At 36.3% G+C, this 19335-nt stretch overlaps 1 protein-coding gene across 10 annotated transcripts in view; it reads left to right on the forward strand.

Moving 5' to 3' along the window:
- The window catches only part of DMD (dystrophin), a 1316389-nt gene that overhangs the window by 843923 nt on the left and 453131 nt on the right, over nucleotides 1–19335 (forward strand). For all 10 annotated transcript variants that reach the window (XM_062600033.1, XM_062599961.1, XM_062599984.1 and 7 more), the window contains one exon: nucleotides 5591–5766. In XM_062600033.1, coding sequence (XP_062456017.1) covers nucleotides 5591–5766 — 176 coding nt within the window. The remainder of the gene's footprint in view (nucleotides 1–5590; nucleotides 5767–19335) is intronic.

Consider the following 19335-nt stretch of genomic DNA (forward strand, 5'->3'; position numbering starts at 1 on the left):
TATTACCATCTTTTTTTTTCTTAGTAGCAAATAATGCCAAGTAAATATCAGACTCTGCTGTGTAATGTTTCAAAAACACAAAGTGCCTACGCTTTCTCCCATCCACCCAAAACTGTGATTAGCTCTGTGTGTACATATGAGGTCTGTTTTTTTCCGGGCTGATTTTTTTTAATATTATATAAATATCTTTTCTAGTTGAGTGCGTTTGCTCACTATATTCATGAAGCGATTAGAAACAGTATAATTGCAAGCAAGAGAGAGCCTTGTAAGTATGCTGTGAATCCAGAGGGCAATGTGGCCTTTTGCTCTGCCATTTCTGTATGAAGGAGTAAAATACGAAGTGAAACTGCAGGAAGCAGATTCAGTGTCAATATTCCTTCTGCAGCACCACAACCTGTAAGGTCGAGGCAGTCCCTTGTATTGGTTCTCTTCCACACACCTTAGCGTCGTGCAGATGTGTTGGAAAGATGAAGAGGGAATAAGGAGCTGTTGACGAGTTTTAGTCACTGAATGTAAGTTATGAAAAGTGTGTTTGTGGTCACAGCTTGGGAACGAGTGTGTAAAAACGTGAATTTCAGTAAAGCAGTTCAAATCACTTTTGTCCACTTTATCCAAAGTATGTTTTTTAAAGCTAAATGTCTTCGTGGATTTCTGTGCTGTATCCACTTTGAATAATCTGCTTTTTTCCTTAAACTATGGCATCTAGACAGAGTTTACCAGCATGCGTGCTTCAGCTTGATCATGTGAAGTGTCAAGTATGTAGAGCACTTCGGGGAAAAAAAAAAAATCTGAGTAAATCTCAAATTCCATTCTCTTTGATCTGAAATGCAGGTGGCCAGAAGCATTCTCTCATGATCTGATGGAAGTTCACACTTCTCCTTTGTACACAAGGCAACTAGTGTTGCTATTTCTGTAGGAGGGATACAGCAGGAGGTTCATGACTACCTTTACCACTGAGCTATTTTCTTCTTTAACTTTGTAAGAAAGGCCTATTACATAATATGTTGCAGAATAAATCAGATGTTTCCTTTGGTTAATTTTGTCTCAACTGAAATAAGTGTGGAAGTCATTTAATAGCTGCCAGATACATATTTTTTCATGTGTGCTGGGGAGGGAGAGAAATTAATTTAAGATCCTGTGAACTCAGAAAAAGAGCTAGATGACATTATCTAAAGAGGCTTTTAATTAGCATTTTGGTTTACAGTAATATACTGAATGAAGATTATTTTTCTCATTTTAGAAACAAGAGATGAGCTTTTTCTACAAATCTTAGTTCTAAAAGCTTTGGAATACAAGACGTAGAATTTCCCTGCTTTGGTCTACATTTCTACTAGTCCAAATATACAGTTCTACTATACAGATGTAGAAGCTTTTAGTTCTCAGTTTTTCAAAAAATGATATAGATCTTACGTTCATATAGGTGCATGCACCTACATGAACGATTGTTTCAAGTGGTTCACTGGAAATAAGCCACTTAATCTAAGGAGAAATAGATTACACAATATACATCTCACTGTTATGATTTACTTGTGTAATCTCTTTACTGCAGAATGAAAAGGTTCTAGGATTAAAATACATGTGAAATATAGTATATACCTACAAAAACTAGATACTCATTTTAGGCTGGGCATTACCCAAACTGCGGTGTGTACTGCAAAGACCAATAACTTTTAAGCCTCAAAGTGATAGAGATTATTTACATTTAGACAAACTACCTGACCAGTACTGATCCTCCTAATAGCAAATCACATACCTGAAAATACCAGCCAAAGGCTGGACCATTGTTTCATTAATGTGCATCCTCATTAGCATGGAAAAACAGGAGAATCTGATACATCAAAGCAAGGGAATACAATTTTAGGAGTCCCTTGGTCTTAGAAGATCTTGCAGTTTCTGCTGCAGTGCTGCCTTAAAATCTTAGGTGTTCCACAGGCAAAGCAAAGTGGGACACTTTGTGCCAGGAATATCTTTGAAGGTACATGACTGGACTATAGCATAGCATGCAACAGAAAAGATTTTCTGATTTAAAAGTGCTAACCTCCTTATCCTATCAAAACATACTAAAACAGGAAGGCATTGCATGGAGTGGATTGATATGGAGGCATAAGGCAATAGAAAAGAGTCAACTGAATTTGTAAGACTGAAAGTCCTACTGAAATTCCTCATAGATGGGAAGTACATAGTATTTTACAGCTCTAATTGAACTTCCACATATGCTATGAAATCATGAAAAAGGAGAGTTCTTTGGAGAAGAAGTGTGTGGTTATTCACATATCTGAACTTCAAGTGCCTTCTATAAAGAAAGACATTTGTTAACAGATTGATTCTCTATAACCTTCCATGTGGTAATCTTAGAAGACAAATAAGATCCTCCATAAAGTGGTCCAGAGTAGAACCTTAAGTTTAATGTAATGAATTTTATCTAGAGTAGTCTACCCCTTTCCATCTCATTTAGTGTCCTTGGGACTGTTCCTGTAGCAACTGTGCTTCCCTCAAATCAGTGAAAAATATCTGTGCGAGAAGAGAGCTTAATTCCTCATTAATTTCTCTTTTCTCTGTCTCTCATTCACTTACAAAAACATTTATTTTAAATCCACTGGTCACTCTACTTAAAAATTACTTAAAAAAAATAGTTAAGATTATAAGGCTACCAGTGGTCATTAGTTCATACATGTGGAGCCCCTTGAAGGTATTTGTGCCCTTAGGTCTTCTGTGCTAAGGAGCTAGATACAGAAAACAAAAACGGACCTTTCTTTTTTCCTTTGGACCCTGGGCCTGTTAATAGGTACTTGATTTAGATGACTAAAAAAATGAATGAATTTCAAATTTACATGTTCCATGGAAACCGCCATGACCTAGAAAGCTTGTAATGTTTTAAGTGCCTTAGTAATTTCTTTGTCATTACAGTGCTATTGATCACAATTAATCTATATAGCAGTAATTTGAAGTTAAAGGAAAATCGTTTTGAAAGATTTCTGGTATACCAATAACCAGGTACTTGCATTTAAAAATGGAAGACCATAACTGTTTTGAAAAAAAGTTTTGTTTTTTTTTTTTTAAGGAAGTGCAAGATAGTTCATAGCAGCAGAGGAAAGCTGCTGCCAGACGCAGATAGCTTGCGTTCATATGTTCTCGCCAACAAGTAGGTAACAGGTATATATGCCAGCATAGCAGATGAAGATGTCCTGCTGTGTAACACGTATTTCCACTGAACTACAGTCTTCTCCAGGCAAAAAGTTTAAAATCTCTTCTAAAGAAATGAACTTGGCCTTTTTTGTTTTTCTGGACTTGTCCTTACCTACGCAGGGATTTCGTTCTTTCTCTGACTGTGAAGTCTTTTAGGACGTCCAAATCGTAACAAGCACCAATTTCTGATTTTTAAATTTATCGAATGATCTGTTTTACCATTTGCATCATATGTTCATGATACTTTATTTCATGTTTAATGAAGTCCTGTACGGAATTATGTTAAATGTTATGCAAAGGAAAATGTAAACTGTTCACAAATATTCACTCATAGATGTTCGAGATCTTTTATTGATCCAGTTATTTATAGCTTCAGAGAATTTATGCAAAGAGAGACAGAAAATTGCATAGTTTTAGATTATGTTATCATACTGCATAAGCAAAATGAAAGATACAAGAATAATTTTATTCTTATATCCAAACTTTAATCCACGTGGAAGAGCCCAATTTAGAAGCCTCCAGTAATGTTAATTAGCATATTTTGCTCACTTTATTTTTTTTTTAATACCACAGTGGAGTTCTACCATGTGAAGAATAGCTGAGGACACAGTACTATATCCCTGTAATAAATATAAACTGAACACCCCCCAGAATTAATTCTGATTTTCTCAGCATTGTATCACCTAGAATATAAGTCATTATGCAGATTATTGCGGGTTATGCTTGTCGCTCAGCGACTCTTTTATTTGGAAACTACGGGACATGAAAATAGTTTGGGAAAAATAGAACAATAATTTTTGCTGAGGGGTAGCACAGAGCAGAGCAATTGTCACAGCGTTTTCTTTTACAGCAACAGAAATGAATCGCAGCAAAACCGAACGGAATGGATAAGGGGAATCAGCTTAGTCTCGGTTGCGACTCCTGTGCAGGGCTGCGGGTCGGTGCATGGGGGGCTGCCTGGCGATGGCCGCTGTGCCCCGGGCTGTCCTGCTGCCGCTGCTCAAGCTGCGTGCTTGAAGTTGGGGCGAAGGCGGGACAGGGCACGCGGCTGAGTTTCAGCGGCGTAGGGAGACAGCAGTTGCCCGGGGCGGTGTGGTCAGGTTAACTTCCGCCGCGCTTTACTTTGTGACCTGTAATCACGGTCTCGTTCCTGAAGAGCTGAAGAGGCCGAGTGGGTAGAAAATACAAGAAGCATCGTTATGTGTGTCTTTTCTGGAAAGCTGTGTTCTGCCAATTTGGACTGATTCATAGGCAAATTTAGTTTAATGTTTATATCTGGTTTTACCAGTTTGTATATGGTTTTACCAACTTCTCCTGTAATTTATATTATATGTTTAGGAATGGAAAACAGGCATATAGTGTCATTCCAGAGTACAATATAGTAAAATGTTTTTTTCCAGAAAAAAGCATGATAAAAAGAGTCGGCATTTATTTGAAACCTCTTGTAGTAGATATGATTCAATACAATCCCTGAGATTCTGAAACCTATCAAGAATATGAATCCCAGAGTGCAGATTGTTGAAGTTATTTCAGTTTGTGCTTATTTTAGCAGTAAACTGTTGAAAATGATTTTACACTTCCCTGCTTGCACACTTTAAGGAATATACAAGGAAAAAATTACTCATGCTCTACTGATTACTAAGAATATGAAATGATTGCTATCTTTATGAATATGAACTTTTTTTGAACAGGTATACAATACTGTATTCTAAGCTACAAATTCAGAGCCGTGTTGTTTTTAAAAATGAATTGAGGAAACAACATGCATGATAGTGTTTTAATGATAAAAGGTGTAGAAAATGTATCTAAGGTAGTTAGAAAAAATTAATGGTCCATCTTGGTCCCTTTTTGTTGTTCTGCATTTCATATTGTGTAAGTAGAAACAATGTAAGCAATACTTTTCCTTAGAAGTTCAATTTCCCAATGCATAAGGGAGTGGATTATCAAGCTTCTTACAACTGGAGACTAGTATGTGCTGTAACAAAATTTGGAAAAGTACTTCAAACAGTCTGTGTTTTCTTGACATTGCTTATTTATATTTATAGCTAGTAGGAACTCTAAACCCTGCACTTGCAAATTTTAGAATACTTCATAAGCTATTAGATGTAGTGCAGAAGTAAATTTGTTCACAAGGTTTTTTACTAATCCATCTGCAGAATTTTACTGTAATGATCTCTAGTAGACAAGAATACAGGGAAAAAAAAGCTGTAGAGATGCACTGAAAGCCACTTGTTATAAAAACATAAAATATGTCTGTCTGTCTGTTTGCCTTGGGATTTATGCATTTGGAATTCAGAGGAGGCAAAAACTTTCACCTCCTTCCATCTGGCCAGTATATGATGAAGCATTTTGTTTCATGCTTGACATTTTTTATGAATACGTGTGTGCATTGGGTATTTTGCAGGAACTTCAGGATGGCATTGGGCGACAGCAAACTGTTGTCAAAACACTGAACGTAACTGGTGAAGAGATTATTGAGCAGTCATCAACAGCAGATGCTAGTGTGCTGAAGGAACAACTGGATAGCTTGAATACCCGGTGGCAGGAGCTTTGCAGACAGCTGGTGGAGAAAAAAAAGAGGTAGGTTAAGAGCGAGCAAAAATACTCTGAAATTATTTTTGGTTCTCTTAGATTTGCTTCTGACTGAAAAATTAAAAGGAATTCCCTTAACTTCTGCAGTTTAAAAAAATATTTGTAATGAATTATCAGTAATTGATTTCACTTCCTCAATCATCTATTTAATTCTTTTCTACCTATTTCTGTCCATAACTACCTTCCCTTCCATACCCTGTATTTTTATAATTCCACTGTTAATGTTTAAAAGATAAACAAGTGTACATTATTTCTTGATAAAAATAGAACAGATTGGAGCTTCATTTAGATAATTGACAGTTGATTTAGTATTTTAAAATAACTTCCTATTTGATAATATGTCATTATAATATACATATATATACATACATACATACATATGTATATATGTGGTAGTAACAGTAACAATACCGTAGCTAACTGATAGTTAATTGTAATCTAGTTCATTTCTCATATTGATGCTGTTAACATTTGTATTTCATTCAAGTTGAATGAAAAGAATGAATTAGTTAATGCAATGTTATTTATAATTACTTTCAGATCAACTTGCTTTACTCCTGTAGTCACAGAAAATTACAGTATTTGAGTTACAAGTAATAAAGTAATGACTTTATTCCTTTAAAAAGAGAATTTTCAATAAAAAAAATGAAATACTGTTGCGTTTTATATTAAATTTTATAAAAGTCTGTTTTCTAAAACTAGATGTGAGGTCTAAGTTGACCTGACATTCTTTTTAAAGTATGGCCAAGCTTTCTTCATGCACGTTTTTTAAAAAAAACAGAATATCCTTTATAGAGGTACATTAATGAGTGTGAGAGTAAGGTGAAACAGTTCTGTTACTTCAGATTTCTCAATGTGACATTAAATGCTTGCCATTTTTTAAGTTTAGAGCTGTAGAGGGCAAAAGCTGTGAAAATGTTTGCTGGAGTGGTAGGGCAGCGTCCTGAAAGGTTGTTGCTGAGTTTAATCATGAGTAAACTTTCACTGGGAACGTGTTAAAATAAGAAGATGCAGCAAGTAAGCTACAGAGGTCAGAATCTGCGGAGGGAGCTTTGAATGTTTCTGCTGCATTTCCAGGGGTTGGTGGTAATGTTGCTTGTTACACGAGGGAGACCTTGGCCTTTACCACACTAAAAGCTGTTCTTTTGTACAATTGAGACCTGTCTGTGTTTCCAAGCCTGAGCTTCTTATGGAAGTGCTAACACACAGAAATCTGTAACACATCGTTTTAATGGCCCTGTAAGCTGCTGCAGCAACACATAAGAGAAAGATTGGTAGTTGTGCTTTGTCTGAGAATATGAAATCTGTCCCAGTTCTGGTGAACATCAGTGTTGTACTTACCTTCGTTTATCACCAGAAACGTGTATCTGTATGCTATTTTGGCTCAATGCAGTATTAGCAGTATGTGGAATTTCTTGGCACATTCTCTGTTGCAAGGAAGCGTAGGATCTGTTAAATGGGAATAATTCAGTTAGATTCCGTAGATGAAGAATCTTAAATAAACACTCATCATACAAATGTTCTTCCTTTTGGCTTGTTTGGTTTGTTGGCTGGTTTGTTTGTTTTCCTCTGGAATGACAGCTTAGGTAATTTTCAGTAGAGTAACCTAGAGATGTAGGTTAGTGAACTCTGCATGAAAAATGCATTCCTCTAAAGTGAATATAGGTAGTGCTGTATTAAACTAATATAAATGCTAGTGATGTATTGTAGTGAGACCTGTATGTGTTGGAACTGAGGAATTTACATTTGTTTCATTGTCTGGTAGTCTTAGCTATATCAGAGCTGTGGGACCCAGGAACATGTTCTACTCCCAGATCCAAAAAATGGCTCTACCCTAATGTTAAGTGCTGCCTGAGATGAGATCCCAGTACCTGCTTTTTCTTCCCTCCCTTATCTTTTCAGTCCTGCAGATAGGATTTTTGAAGGAAGGAAACTTTCTTCTGATCTGAGGAAGGATATGACCAAGGTTTACAAAATTATGAAAGTGCTGGAATTGCTGAATGTGGAATTGTTATTCACTAATTTTCTCAATGCGAGTATTAAAGGCTACTTGTTGGAGGTATGGGAGATTGTAATATCAAATTAAAAAGTACTTTTATTAACATTGTGGTTGCTGAATGTTTAGGGTTTGCTGACCATGAATGGCTGTGGTGGAAGGTATTTTAAATCAGCCCTCTAACATCCTTACTCTAGTGGTTGTGGATTCTGGGGCAGTAGGAGGTGAATGGACTGAAGAAAGTGGCCAGTTCTTAAAAACATCTCATATTAGCACTGTTGGAGGCAAATCACTGGGCTAGATTTCCTGACACACTCAGAGATTTTTCATGTTCCGATTATGTTCCTATGGAGAAAATAATTCTACAGATTACTTTCTTCAGTTCTCCTGAGGATGCACTCTTAAGTGGCCTACTCCTTATTCTGTTTGAGAATATAATATTATCACTGCATTGATAAAGGACACTAAAATCAAAATATTACCTGCAAACATCATCCCCTGTAGCTGGTTGACTTGAAAAAGGAAGACTTGATATAATTCTGAGAGTTTCAGCATGTTCCTCCATTTCCCATTAAAAATCTGAAATAAACAATCTATGTAGTAAAAGCGGTAAAACTGATTAACAAAGTAGAATTCTGTAAATAATGGAAGCTGATTGTAGATTCAGTAGACACTGATGTTGTTAATCTTAGTGGTAGTCTAGCAGATTTATTGAATGTGAATAATTCGGACCGTCAGAGTAGGACTTAATTAAAAATAGATCAAAAAAAAACATAAACCAACTTTCAGAACAGTGTGAGGCACTTATGCTGCTCTTCCATAGAAAGAAGGTAATTTTTGAATTTTACAGACTGATCCTGAGCACAGGTAAAGCACAGACTTCAGGTTGGCTATTTGAATTTCCTTTCTTTGGTACTGAAGATCTAGAGGCTACATTTGAGTTATGGTGATGTCGAATGATATCTTTCAGTTGCCTTCACCAGAGTTTCAAGCCTGTGGAAGTTTGAATTCAGTGTTAAATGTTTCAGTATCTTCTAGTCCAGTCTATCCAACTAAGAATTAGATGAGAATGCAATTTTAGCACATCTAAAGCTTTTATCTTACTGCCAACTTTGGAATAGAACAGGGTGTTGAACACGAGCAAACTTGATTGAAATATTGGTACATTGATAGTTAGCAAATCTGGAATTTCATTGAATTTTTGTCAGCACTTTGTTGTAAGCTGTAAGGAGAAGTTTGAGTTTTTACTGAGTAAAACAGTGTTACTCAAAAGGAAAAAAAAAGGGGAGATTTTGTAGACTAGGGGAAGATGCAGTGGCCCTTTCAATGCACTACTACTAACCCCAGAGTAAAGGGGGGAAACAATTACTTCTGTTTTTTCCTCTTAATACACCAGAAATCATTTTGACTACAAAATTTTATAAACTGCACCATCAGAAGGTCTTTCTTCCTTTTTGTTCCCTAACGTTCAAGACCTCATGGCCCAGGCCACATTATGCTGTGCACATGTATATTGAGTCATGCCATAGGGACACTTGAATTTTGGATGGTTTGAGGAGGCAGCGCCTTGCCATCAAGGTACTTGTTGGCTCTCACATGCCAGTGTGGGGGCAGCCCCCAGGGCTGTGGCTGCAGCATGGCTCTTTGCCTCCACTGCCACAGCAGGACCACACATGCCGGGCAGATCTAGTCAAGGGATCCTGTGTCAAGATGAGGAGCCACATCTTACATATGAGCCTCAATAAGGTGAAGCTCGTATGCTTCGTATACTCGTAAGGTGAACCTCATAAATTGGTTTTTAACAGACTTGTGTAATGATGGTGTGAAGATCTGCTTGCTGGTTTTGGTGGTTTTTCTTATCTTTGTTGAAAATTTTATTTTGTATTTTTGGTAACACATGCCCAGAAACTAGACTTCTTAGCTGTTTCAGGTAGGATTTTTTTATTCATCACACTCTTATTTTTTAAAAATTAGTTTCTGTTGAAAAGAATTCTTCATTATTGTAGCTGGAAATATCTTTGCATTTCTAATGAGCTTGAACCTGCAGACTGTCTATTCAGAACTTCAGTGACTTTGAAGTAATTGTGGAAAGAATGAGAGAACAAAGGCTGTTTACAAGAATACTTTTATATATATATATATATATATGTAACATATATATATATGTAATCTTTTTCTGAATATAAAAACACGAGCCTTCCATTCCAAGTCTAAACTAATTGCTCTAAAGTAAATATACTTTTGTATATTTTTCATACTTTACATTCATTAAAGCATGTTTTTTTGCCACAACATACTAGCTACCACTGACTGGTTTCTTTCACCTGAAAACTCAGTATATTGAAGGCTGTTATTAATTTCTTATTGCAGCTTAAAAGCTGCCTCAGAGATGAAGAGGTTTCACAACATACTAATAAATATTTTTTTTCTTTCCAACATAAAAGAATAGTTACATAATGAATTTACTTTTTTTGATTGTTCTGCAAACATACACTAATGAGTATGTACTGATTTCTTACAGTAATTCATTAGAAAAGAATCACTGTTGTATAAGCTTGCACTGTGATTACCTGTAGTGTCGTAGCTAAACTTGTTACTGTTCAGTATTCACACTTGGCTTCTCTAATGTTTCTGTGATATTTTGCCTTTTAATTACTTTGTTTAAAGGTCATTACCCAAACAAAACACATTTGCTGATTCTTTAGAAAAAGAAAGAAAATTTATTCTTTCTTAGTAAATATTTTCTCTAAATGATGATGTTACTTTTTTGTAGCATCTTAAATTCTTTGTGACACTAAGTGAATCAAGGGACATCGGGGAAATGAATCCCTAATCTTAGAAATATCATACATCCAAAATCAGCAGCTGACTGTAAAGAAAACAAAAACCAAAAAAACATAGAAACATTATTGGAGGTGCAAAGAAGAAGATAAGTCACAAGCTGGTGCAAATCTGCCCTACTCCTGTGATTGCGTATTTCCTATCTCCCGCTGATACCTCTCAAATAAGTCCAGCCTCACAATCAGCATCAAAGCCATGGGCCTGCTGCCTGGGCTAGCACTACTGAGGCCAAAGTCTCACAAGCACAAAGCGCAGCAAGGGGCCTGCATGTAGCCTCGCAGGAACGGGGCAGAGGTGCCCTCCCAGTATGCCTCAAAGCCACATGCCTGCTGTTGGCCTCTGAGTTGTAAAGCAGAAGTGACCTCACAGGCACAAACAGGAGCCATGGACCTGCTAAGAGTGTATCGGGAGCTGAGGCACCAGTGACCTCCCAGGCACAAGCAGCAGACAGGCCTCCTTCTGGCCTATCGTAACCTGAGGCAGCAGTGGCAATCTGCATTGAAGCCATATGCCTGCTCCTGGCCTGTCAGATACTGCGGCAGAAGTCACCTGACAAACACGAACAGCAGCAACATGGTCCTTCAGGTACGGAAACAGACGTGACCTCAGAAGCGCAGACAGCAGACCTCGGTCTGCTCCTGGCCTATCAGGGACTGCCGCAGACGTGACCTCACAAGCACAAACAGCAGACATTGGTCTGCTCCTGGCCTGTCAGGGACTGCCGCAGACGTGACCTCACAGGCACAAACAGCAGACATTGGTCTGCTCCTGGCCTGTCAGGGACTGCCGCAGACGTGACCTCACAAGCACAAGCAGCAGCAATGTGCCCCCTGCTGGCCAAACAGATATGAAGTCACAAGTGACCGCACGATGAACATTGAAGCCCCGTGTGTGCTCCTGGCCTATCAGGTACTGAGGCAGAAGTGACCTCACAGTCGGCATTGAAGCCTTCTGGCCTATCGGGGCCTGAGGCACAAGTGACCTCACGAGCACAAGCAGCAGCAATGTGCCTGCTTCTGGCCGTTCAAGGTGCCGAGGCACCAGTCCGGCATCAGCTGCGTGCGGTTAGAACTGTGAGCGTCCGGTGGGCTTCCCGAGCAAGCCAGCGGTTGCTGTGGTATTGGTGTCACAGTATTGACAATGCAGAAAACACATGAGCTGCAGTGTGTTTTTCATACTGTTTCTAGAAACTAACCGAAAAAATAAGCTTCCTTGAAAAGGGCCAATAATGCTTATATAAATAATAGTTAATCATTTTAACTAACAATTAATGATAGCCAAAAGTATATCTAGTGTATTTGATAGATTACCTTAAGAATTTGATACTCATTACATTGTAATACTGTTAGGGAAACTAATCTCTAACCCTAGAAGTATCATAGATACAAAATTCTATTATGAAACTAATTCCTTTACTTCCTTTAATTTAATGCTTAATATTGAATACCTAATATTAATACATTAGCTTCAAGGAGTATAACCTATATACAATTCATATAAACATCTTTCTTAGCAGTGCAGTCAGAATAGGTGACCAAGGGTCTCTAACGAACTTATTAAAACCCTGCGGCTTTATGTTTGTATTTCTGTGGAAAACACAAAGTAACATTTCTGAAAATAATAGTCATATGGAAGAAGACCAACAGGGCAAGGAGTTTCAAAACGTGTAACAGCCGTAAAAGACAGTGTGATTTCGGACTATATGTGCAAATATGGCCATTAAGTAAAAATTCTTTTTCCAGCAGTCCAATAAAACTATGACTAGAATAAGTTTCCAGTTCACAGTAACAACTTATTAGGATTTAGACATAAGAGATATAATTTAAGAAGGAATAAATTTGGATATGATACTTGGAGGTAGAGGAAGATATGGTAGAAAAAAAGATGAAAGAAGAGACTTTTACACTGGAATAATCAATTAGCTTAGCAAATATTACCCCACTTGAAGCGGTGGTAATGTCACCATTAAGAATAGAATTAGATGAAGCAGTAGAAAACATATTGTAGAGAGCAACTCTTCCTTGACAGAGGGTCAATACTGAGGACGCTGGAACATTATAAAAGCTGGAAAAGTAAAACTTTTCCACTTGAGTTGACTCTGAACTACTTTCTCAATACGATGAAAGAGGATACTTTGTATCTGCAGCTACTGTTACAAGTGAATTTTAAAACTGGAGTTCTGGGCAGTGTAGTTACACGTTCATTGTAAATGCAAAAACAGCTCATTGTTCTTTCTTTCTGCAAAAATAGAGCTTTGGCTAACTTCCAGTTCAAGTACTAATTCCTTTTATCTAAAAATTCTTGAATTTTCTGTTACATGTGAAATTCTGTACTTTTCTGCTATAGTTTGAGAATTTTCCATCAACCATAATAGGCTACATTTCAGGGTTAATGAAGTAAGTCATTTGCTAACTGAGAAACAGTTTAAAAGCTCTTTGGGATCCTAGGTGCAGCTTAAAAGGAAAAGTTAGTAATACATAACAGCGTGCAAGTCTATGCTGGAGATGGATCTGCCTGGCTCCATAGGACCAACTGCTGAAATTACATCCAGTTCCTTAGTCGTCTACTTAAAAGGCACCTCCAGCAACATGTGCTCTCAGCTGCTTGCTCAAGAGCTGTGCTGCCCATGTGTGGCTCAACTGATGGTTCATACCCTTTATTCCGGCTCACTTAGGCTCAGATTTCGAAGTCTGCTCCATTCATTAATACTTACTGTTAATTTGTCATTACCACCATGAATTAAAACAGTTAGAAATTACATGTATCTGTTGCTCTAAATGTAATTATGATGATAGAAATCAGCTTGTTCAAAAGGTGCACGCATCCATCACATTAAAACTTTTTATGTGATTAACTGGATCAGCTAATATAAAGAGTGCTTTATTTTTGTGGCTTGCATAATATGATAGTTGTCATGCAGTGTGTTATTTATGATGGAAGTAATGTTCTAGCAGGCTAAGGGCAAATTATGAAGTAAATTGTGAAGTGCACCTGCAGCTTACATTAATTACTGTGGACCTTTTAATTACTCTTCTGCATACTGTGTATGACTAGGATAGAGAAGCAAAGCTTTATGGAACTTTTTTTTTTGTCTGAATTCTGAAAACACTCTGTGCACGTATACATAAAGTAAGCATTTCTGAAAGAATTCCTGAAAAGCCTTAGGTTGAAAACATCCAGATTACTCAGATAATGAAACTGAATCCTACTGATCAACATTTGAATTAGTCATCAAAGCAAAAACAGTAATCTTCGTGATTAGGAAAAGTTTTAAACATTTCCAGGGTTGTGGGAGAATTCATAAGGGTGATAAAACTGACAAGGTACTTGCTTAAGATGAAAAAAGAGTCTTGCCAATTGCTATCTGAACTAAGAGACGTGAAATCTTTTCAGCTGTTCTTTCAAAAAGCTACATAGCCCAATAGTTTTGCTCTCAGGAGGTTTGAATTGAACATCCTGTTTTTCTGTGCCAGAATTAACATATTTAAGATTTTATCTTGCTTGGTTTTATCTCTAGGGGGATCATCACATAGTGCCTCCACTGAGCTATTCACTTCACATATGAGAATAACTGGTAGAAAACCAAAAAATAAAGCTGTTGCTGATAGATTATATTCAGAGGAACCTGGTTTAGGAGCAGTGGTTTTATTGCGTGAATTACAGTGCAAGTCTAGCGAACTGATTCCCAGACTTCCATGTAATCAGGGCAGAGGGGAATGGCTCAAAAAAATGTGAAGCTATGCTTATGCTTTCAAGATTACAGTTTTTCCTTCTTCCTTATAGTTCCAGTTCTTTCATATCAGCATAGATTAGCATCTATCTCAGGTTCACATAAATAAATGTTTTACCTGGGTTTGGATAACCTGTTTTGGCTTGAGAAGAGTATTCTGGCCTGGATTTTTAAACCCTTATTCAAATATTTAGTATTACCTTCATCTCCAAATACTTTTTATATTTTAGACTATTATAGTCTATACCAGTCTGTACCAGTAAGATGGTATATAAGTAGTCAGTTTCTACATAAATTTTGATCCTATGTTTTGTTGTAAACAAGCTTTCTTATATGCAAAGTCTGAATTATTGTTTAAATTTGTGTTGCCTAGAATTGTGAGTAAACAGAAAGACCATGACATCTTCACTTGTCCAGACCTTTCAAAGCAAAAGCCTGTAGTCAATACCTCCTAACTGGAGCATTGGTTATCAGTTTGTGTGTAGCTCTACCAGATCAAGCGGCCAAAGGGTTAATAGACAGAATACGACGAAAACATCAGCACAGTACAATAAAGGATTTTGTCTCAAGACTTGTATTTAGGATTACCATGTTTTACTGTTCATCCACTATCAGGATATATGCAGTTGAACAGACATTCTCTAGTGAACCTAAAAAGAATGTGCGGAGCAAATATTTGCTAAAAACAAATGATTTGAGTTCTTCTCAAGTGCATATACGATTCCTTATGATGACCAGCGTAGTAAATTTGATGCTGTAAAGCTAGTCTTGGCCGCCTTCTCTGTCCTATACAACCACATAAGTACATCCATATGCATCAGGGATGTCCAGAATTTCTGACTGCATAGCAGTACTTCATAAGGGAGTCAGAGCTGTAGTATATATGTATAAGAAATATTTGAGTCCAGCAGTATCAGGACTGTGGCCTGTATCAACAGTATCAAGAATGTGGCCTGCATATTTCCAGAAATCCTAGGCACTTTTTTATGTATTCGTATAAATGTAAGTATATGAGGTATATGTATGCCTGTATTTATGTACACATATATACATGTATAGAAATACACATGCAGTGAATATCTTTTAATTTCCTAAAGAACATTTTGGCACCAGTAGTTTGTTTGTTTAATTGCTAAGCAGTTACTTCAGAGTAATTTGTTTATGAGTTTAAAAAAACTTAGAATTTGGCAACTATATCTAGCAAAAATTAGGATATACTATGTTAAACAAATTAATCTGTTTCCTTATTTAGAAGTCCATTCCATTCTAGATCTAAAGCAGGAACTTGATCTAGAACTTCTGTAGAGAGCAGCAGAAATTGACCAAGCATTTAAGTTAAAATATTAATTTAGTTTAAAAAAATATATTTCCATGCTGTTAGCTTAGTGAGGAATATTGACCTTTGTGTACGGAAGACATACACTTTCTGTTTGCTAAGATAGTGAGCCCTCTTACAGAATGAAAGTTGACCTTTGCCATCAGAATAGCAGCTGCCAGGTGTTTTTTTACCTGTATCTATTTAACCTGTGTGAAATAGATTGGGAGTCACTGTCACATTCCTAGTGGCTTCATCATCAACAGAAATCAGCTTCTTAATTATGAACTGTTTTGATAGAGACCTTTCACACAGTATTTTCCCGCTTCAAAGCACTTTTGAAGCATAACAGTTCTATTACGTAGTAACGATGATGTTGCAGGTTGGTTTTTCTCTGGTGTTAAACAAGCACAGAAGTTTTATTTTCTCAATTCTAGAAGTGGTCAGTATGGATATAGGCATGAGGAGACACTGAGGGTAATTTAGCTTTTTTACTCTGTGCTATGTTGATGAATAGATTTTAATTTTAGGTGGTTTATTTCATCTTTGGCATATTTTATTACCATTTTTGTTAATTTCCAAGCTTATGTGGTCCTCTGAATAATTTCTTCATCCTAGTATTAGACACTTGTTGATCTGTTAAAATATCTAATGATTATCCCTACAATTAGTTTTATACATCAGGTATAACAAGTCATAAAATATGTAAAGCTGTTTCTATGAGGAAACCGTAAAATACTTTTATTCTGCTATGATAAGGCATAGCTTGAACGATTTGAACTAATTATCTACATCTGTCTTAATATAGCAAAGAGCTGATAACTGCCTATTAGCAGGGCAGTCAGTGGAGGGGCAGAACTAGTGCGAGCAGTGAACAGCACTAAGACATCTGTGTGCTATTACAGAGGGTCTGGGCAGGAGGCAGTATTGGGGTGTGAGGGAAGGTATCAGAATGACAGTGCAAAATGCACAATTTTGTTTTCGATTATAATCTCACCTATGTTGCACCATCATTGCATCAGCTTTGCTTATGGCTCTACTGTATCCGCAGTTCCAGTTATTCTGAAGTAGAAGTGCTTGACTAAACAATTTATGCCACTAAGTGGCATTAGTTCCTGCTCCTAAAAGTATCACGATCATACCTTTTCTATAGATCACTCTGAATTTTAAGCCAATGTGAGTAGGTGTGGTTTTAGTATTCTAGATTGTGGAATCTTACTTTCATTGTTCCTCCTCTTTGATTTCTTGCTAGCTTAATTCCATTTCCAATCACTAAATCTAACTGATTACTTAATTGATAAGCAGCTCCATCCAGTAGGTTTTTCTCTTCTTCCTTCCTGATAACAAATGAATGTCACTTTTGTGAAAAATTTGCTGCCATTGGATAGAAGACTGTGGCAAATCACTAATTTAAAATGGATTATATTTAGTTGCCTAGCTGATGAAATAATTACTCTTTCTACTAAAATTTCAGAAAAGCATAGAATCCAATAGTAAAAAGTGAAAAATACAATAGTAGATTGCATGATGAAATTCAATACAATTAAGTAAAGGATTTTGTCAATCAACATTTTTATTATAGCATTTTTCACGGTAACCTCACATATTTCATTTTAAAACATATTATCTCTTCTGCAGTTAGAGCATATGAAATCATAACATGGAGCTATTTTTGAGAACAACAATATGTTTAAAATTTGATTGTGTTGGCTGCTTAAAGTGTGTGGAAATGTTGGCAAGAATTTTTTTTCATAATTTTCCATAAGGAAAATAAGATATAGCTTATGTTGAAATCTAGAGTCCACACATGTCAATGTGTCTTATCTTTGGCAATATGAAGTCTAAATCTTTCAGTGAGGCAAAAGAGTGGCCTATTTCCATTTTCAGGTGTAGTGATTGCAATAAGCATTGTATGTGGTTCTCTGTGTTTGATCAGCAGATCATTTGAGTTTGATCTCCTCAACTCAAAACGAAACATTTACTCTTTCTATTGGCTTGAGAATTAATGTTTTCTTCCATAGCTGTGGCGTTTCTCCTTATCCTTAACTGGTACAACAGGAGGTCTCCATTGTTTTTCTGTCAATATACACATCCAGATACATACTTAGGAGGTTGCCTGTCCTTGTGTCCGTAATATCTTTCAGTTTCTCAAAAGACATGATTGAACCCTGTATTTCCATACTATTGTAGCTTTAGAATATGGCACTCCTCACTAGCTCGTTCTTGGACACCAAACAGACAGTAATTTGTCCTATCTGAAAGCAGATTTGAGTTTATTGCTTAGCTAAGAGTATAGCTATTGTCCGTCTAAAATGCTGGAGATAGCAGTGGTCTACAGATATATAAGTTGAGCTAGGAAAACCAACCTCCATTTAAAGTAGTAGTAGCTTTTACTAATCCTTTTTACATGAACTATGTATATATATTATGACTGAATGTATGATTTGTTACAGGACTTTAGTACTTAATAATACATTTTGGACTTGGTTTTCCATGTTTGTAATTTTTTTCAGCCATAATCACTACATTTCCACTTCTTGAAAATACATTAAGAATGTTCATAATTCACATGGTTACCCATACAATATTTTAAGCAGAAGTTAATGCTTTTTGTTATCCAAATGCATTGAAATGACTAAAGAAATAAAACATCTAGTACTGAATTGTAGCTATACCATTCATTATTGTTACTGCTATATGCTTGAATAAATTCTACAAAAATATTAAACATAGGTAAACAAATAACACTTCACATTATGGGTGTCAACACCATGTATTTAAACTGTACTGAAAAGAAAAAAACTTTAAAGTATTAACTACTTATTCATTATTTGTATTCAATTATTTGGAAACATCAGTACATAGTACTGTTTTGTAACAAGATTTTCTTCTGTTGGAGACACTTGCTTTTATATATCCTTAAATTTACTACTTCCTTAGTTATTTTGACCATGAAAGAAAGGATGGATTTAGTACAGCAACTGAAGATGTTTTTTAGGAGAAGTGTTTAGTGTTTATTTGTAAATTGAATGGATGCACTTTTCAAGAATCTGTTTATAGTGATGCCTTCTTCCCTGCCTTTTACCATCTAGGAAAGACTTCCAGAGACTATGTACTCTGGGATATAACAGTCTGGATAGTGCAGCCTGATCAGGACAGCACTTGGTACATTACTCTGGTTTTTAATCTGCAGTTTCAGAGAGGAGTCTTGGAAGCCTGTAGGGAGTCTAAGAATTTCTTACTAATACTATAAGGTCAGATGGTTCTTTTGCAAAGAAAGTCTTGTATGCTTATGTCTTTCTACACTACTGGAATTTTCACTACTATCTGAACGAGGGTTTCTCTCATTTTACTTTGAAACCAGCATCTTATTATTTAAAAGAAATTTTTTTAATTTTACAATTTTTCTTCATTTATTTTCCCTCTCTCCAAATGCGTTTACTTAAAACATAGGGAAGCATCTTTCTGTCCACATGTACAAAACATAAATCAGTGCAGAATGCTTGAAGTCAGTTGAACACTTTCTTCTGTGGAAATTAGTGAGAAAAATACCATTTCAAATTGAATTACATAATTTAAAGTCAGACTTCTTAATAGAAGATGAAGTATTTTGGAGATCTGGATATTAATACAATCTACTATGAAAGGGATACTCGTATTTCTGAATTTCCGTTC

The sequence above is a fragment of the Rhea pennata genome, chromosome 1, assembly GCF_028389875.1.
Source record: "Rhea pennata isolate bPtePen1 chromosome 1, bPtePen1.pri, whole genome shotgun sequence".
Taxonomy (NCBI): domain Eukaryota; kingdom Metazoa; phylum Chordata; class Aves; order Rheiformes; family Rheidae; genus Rhea; species Rhea pennata.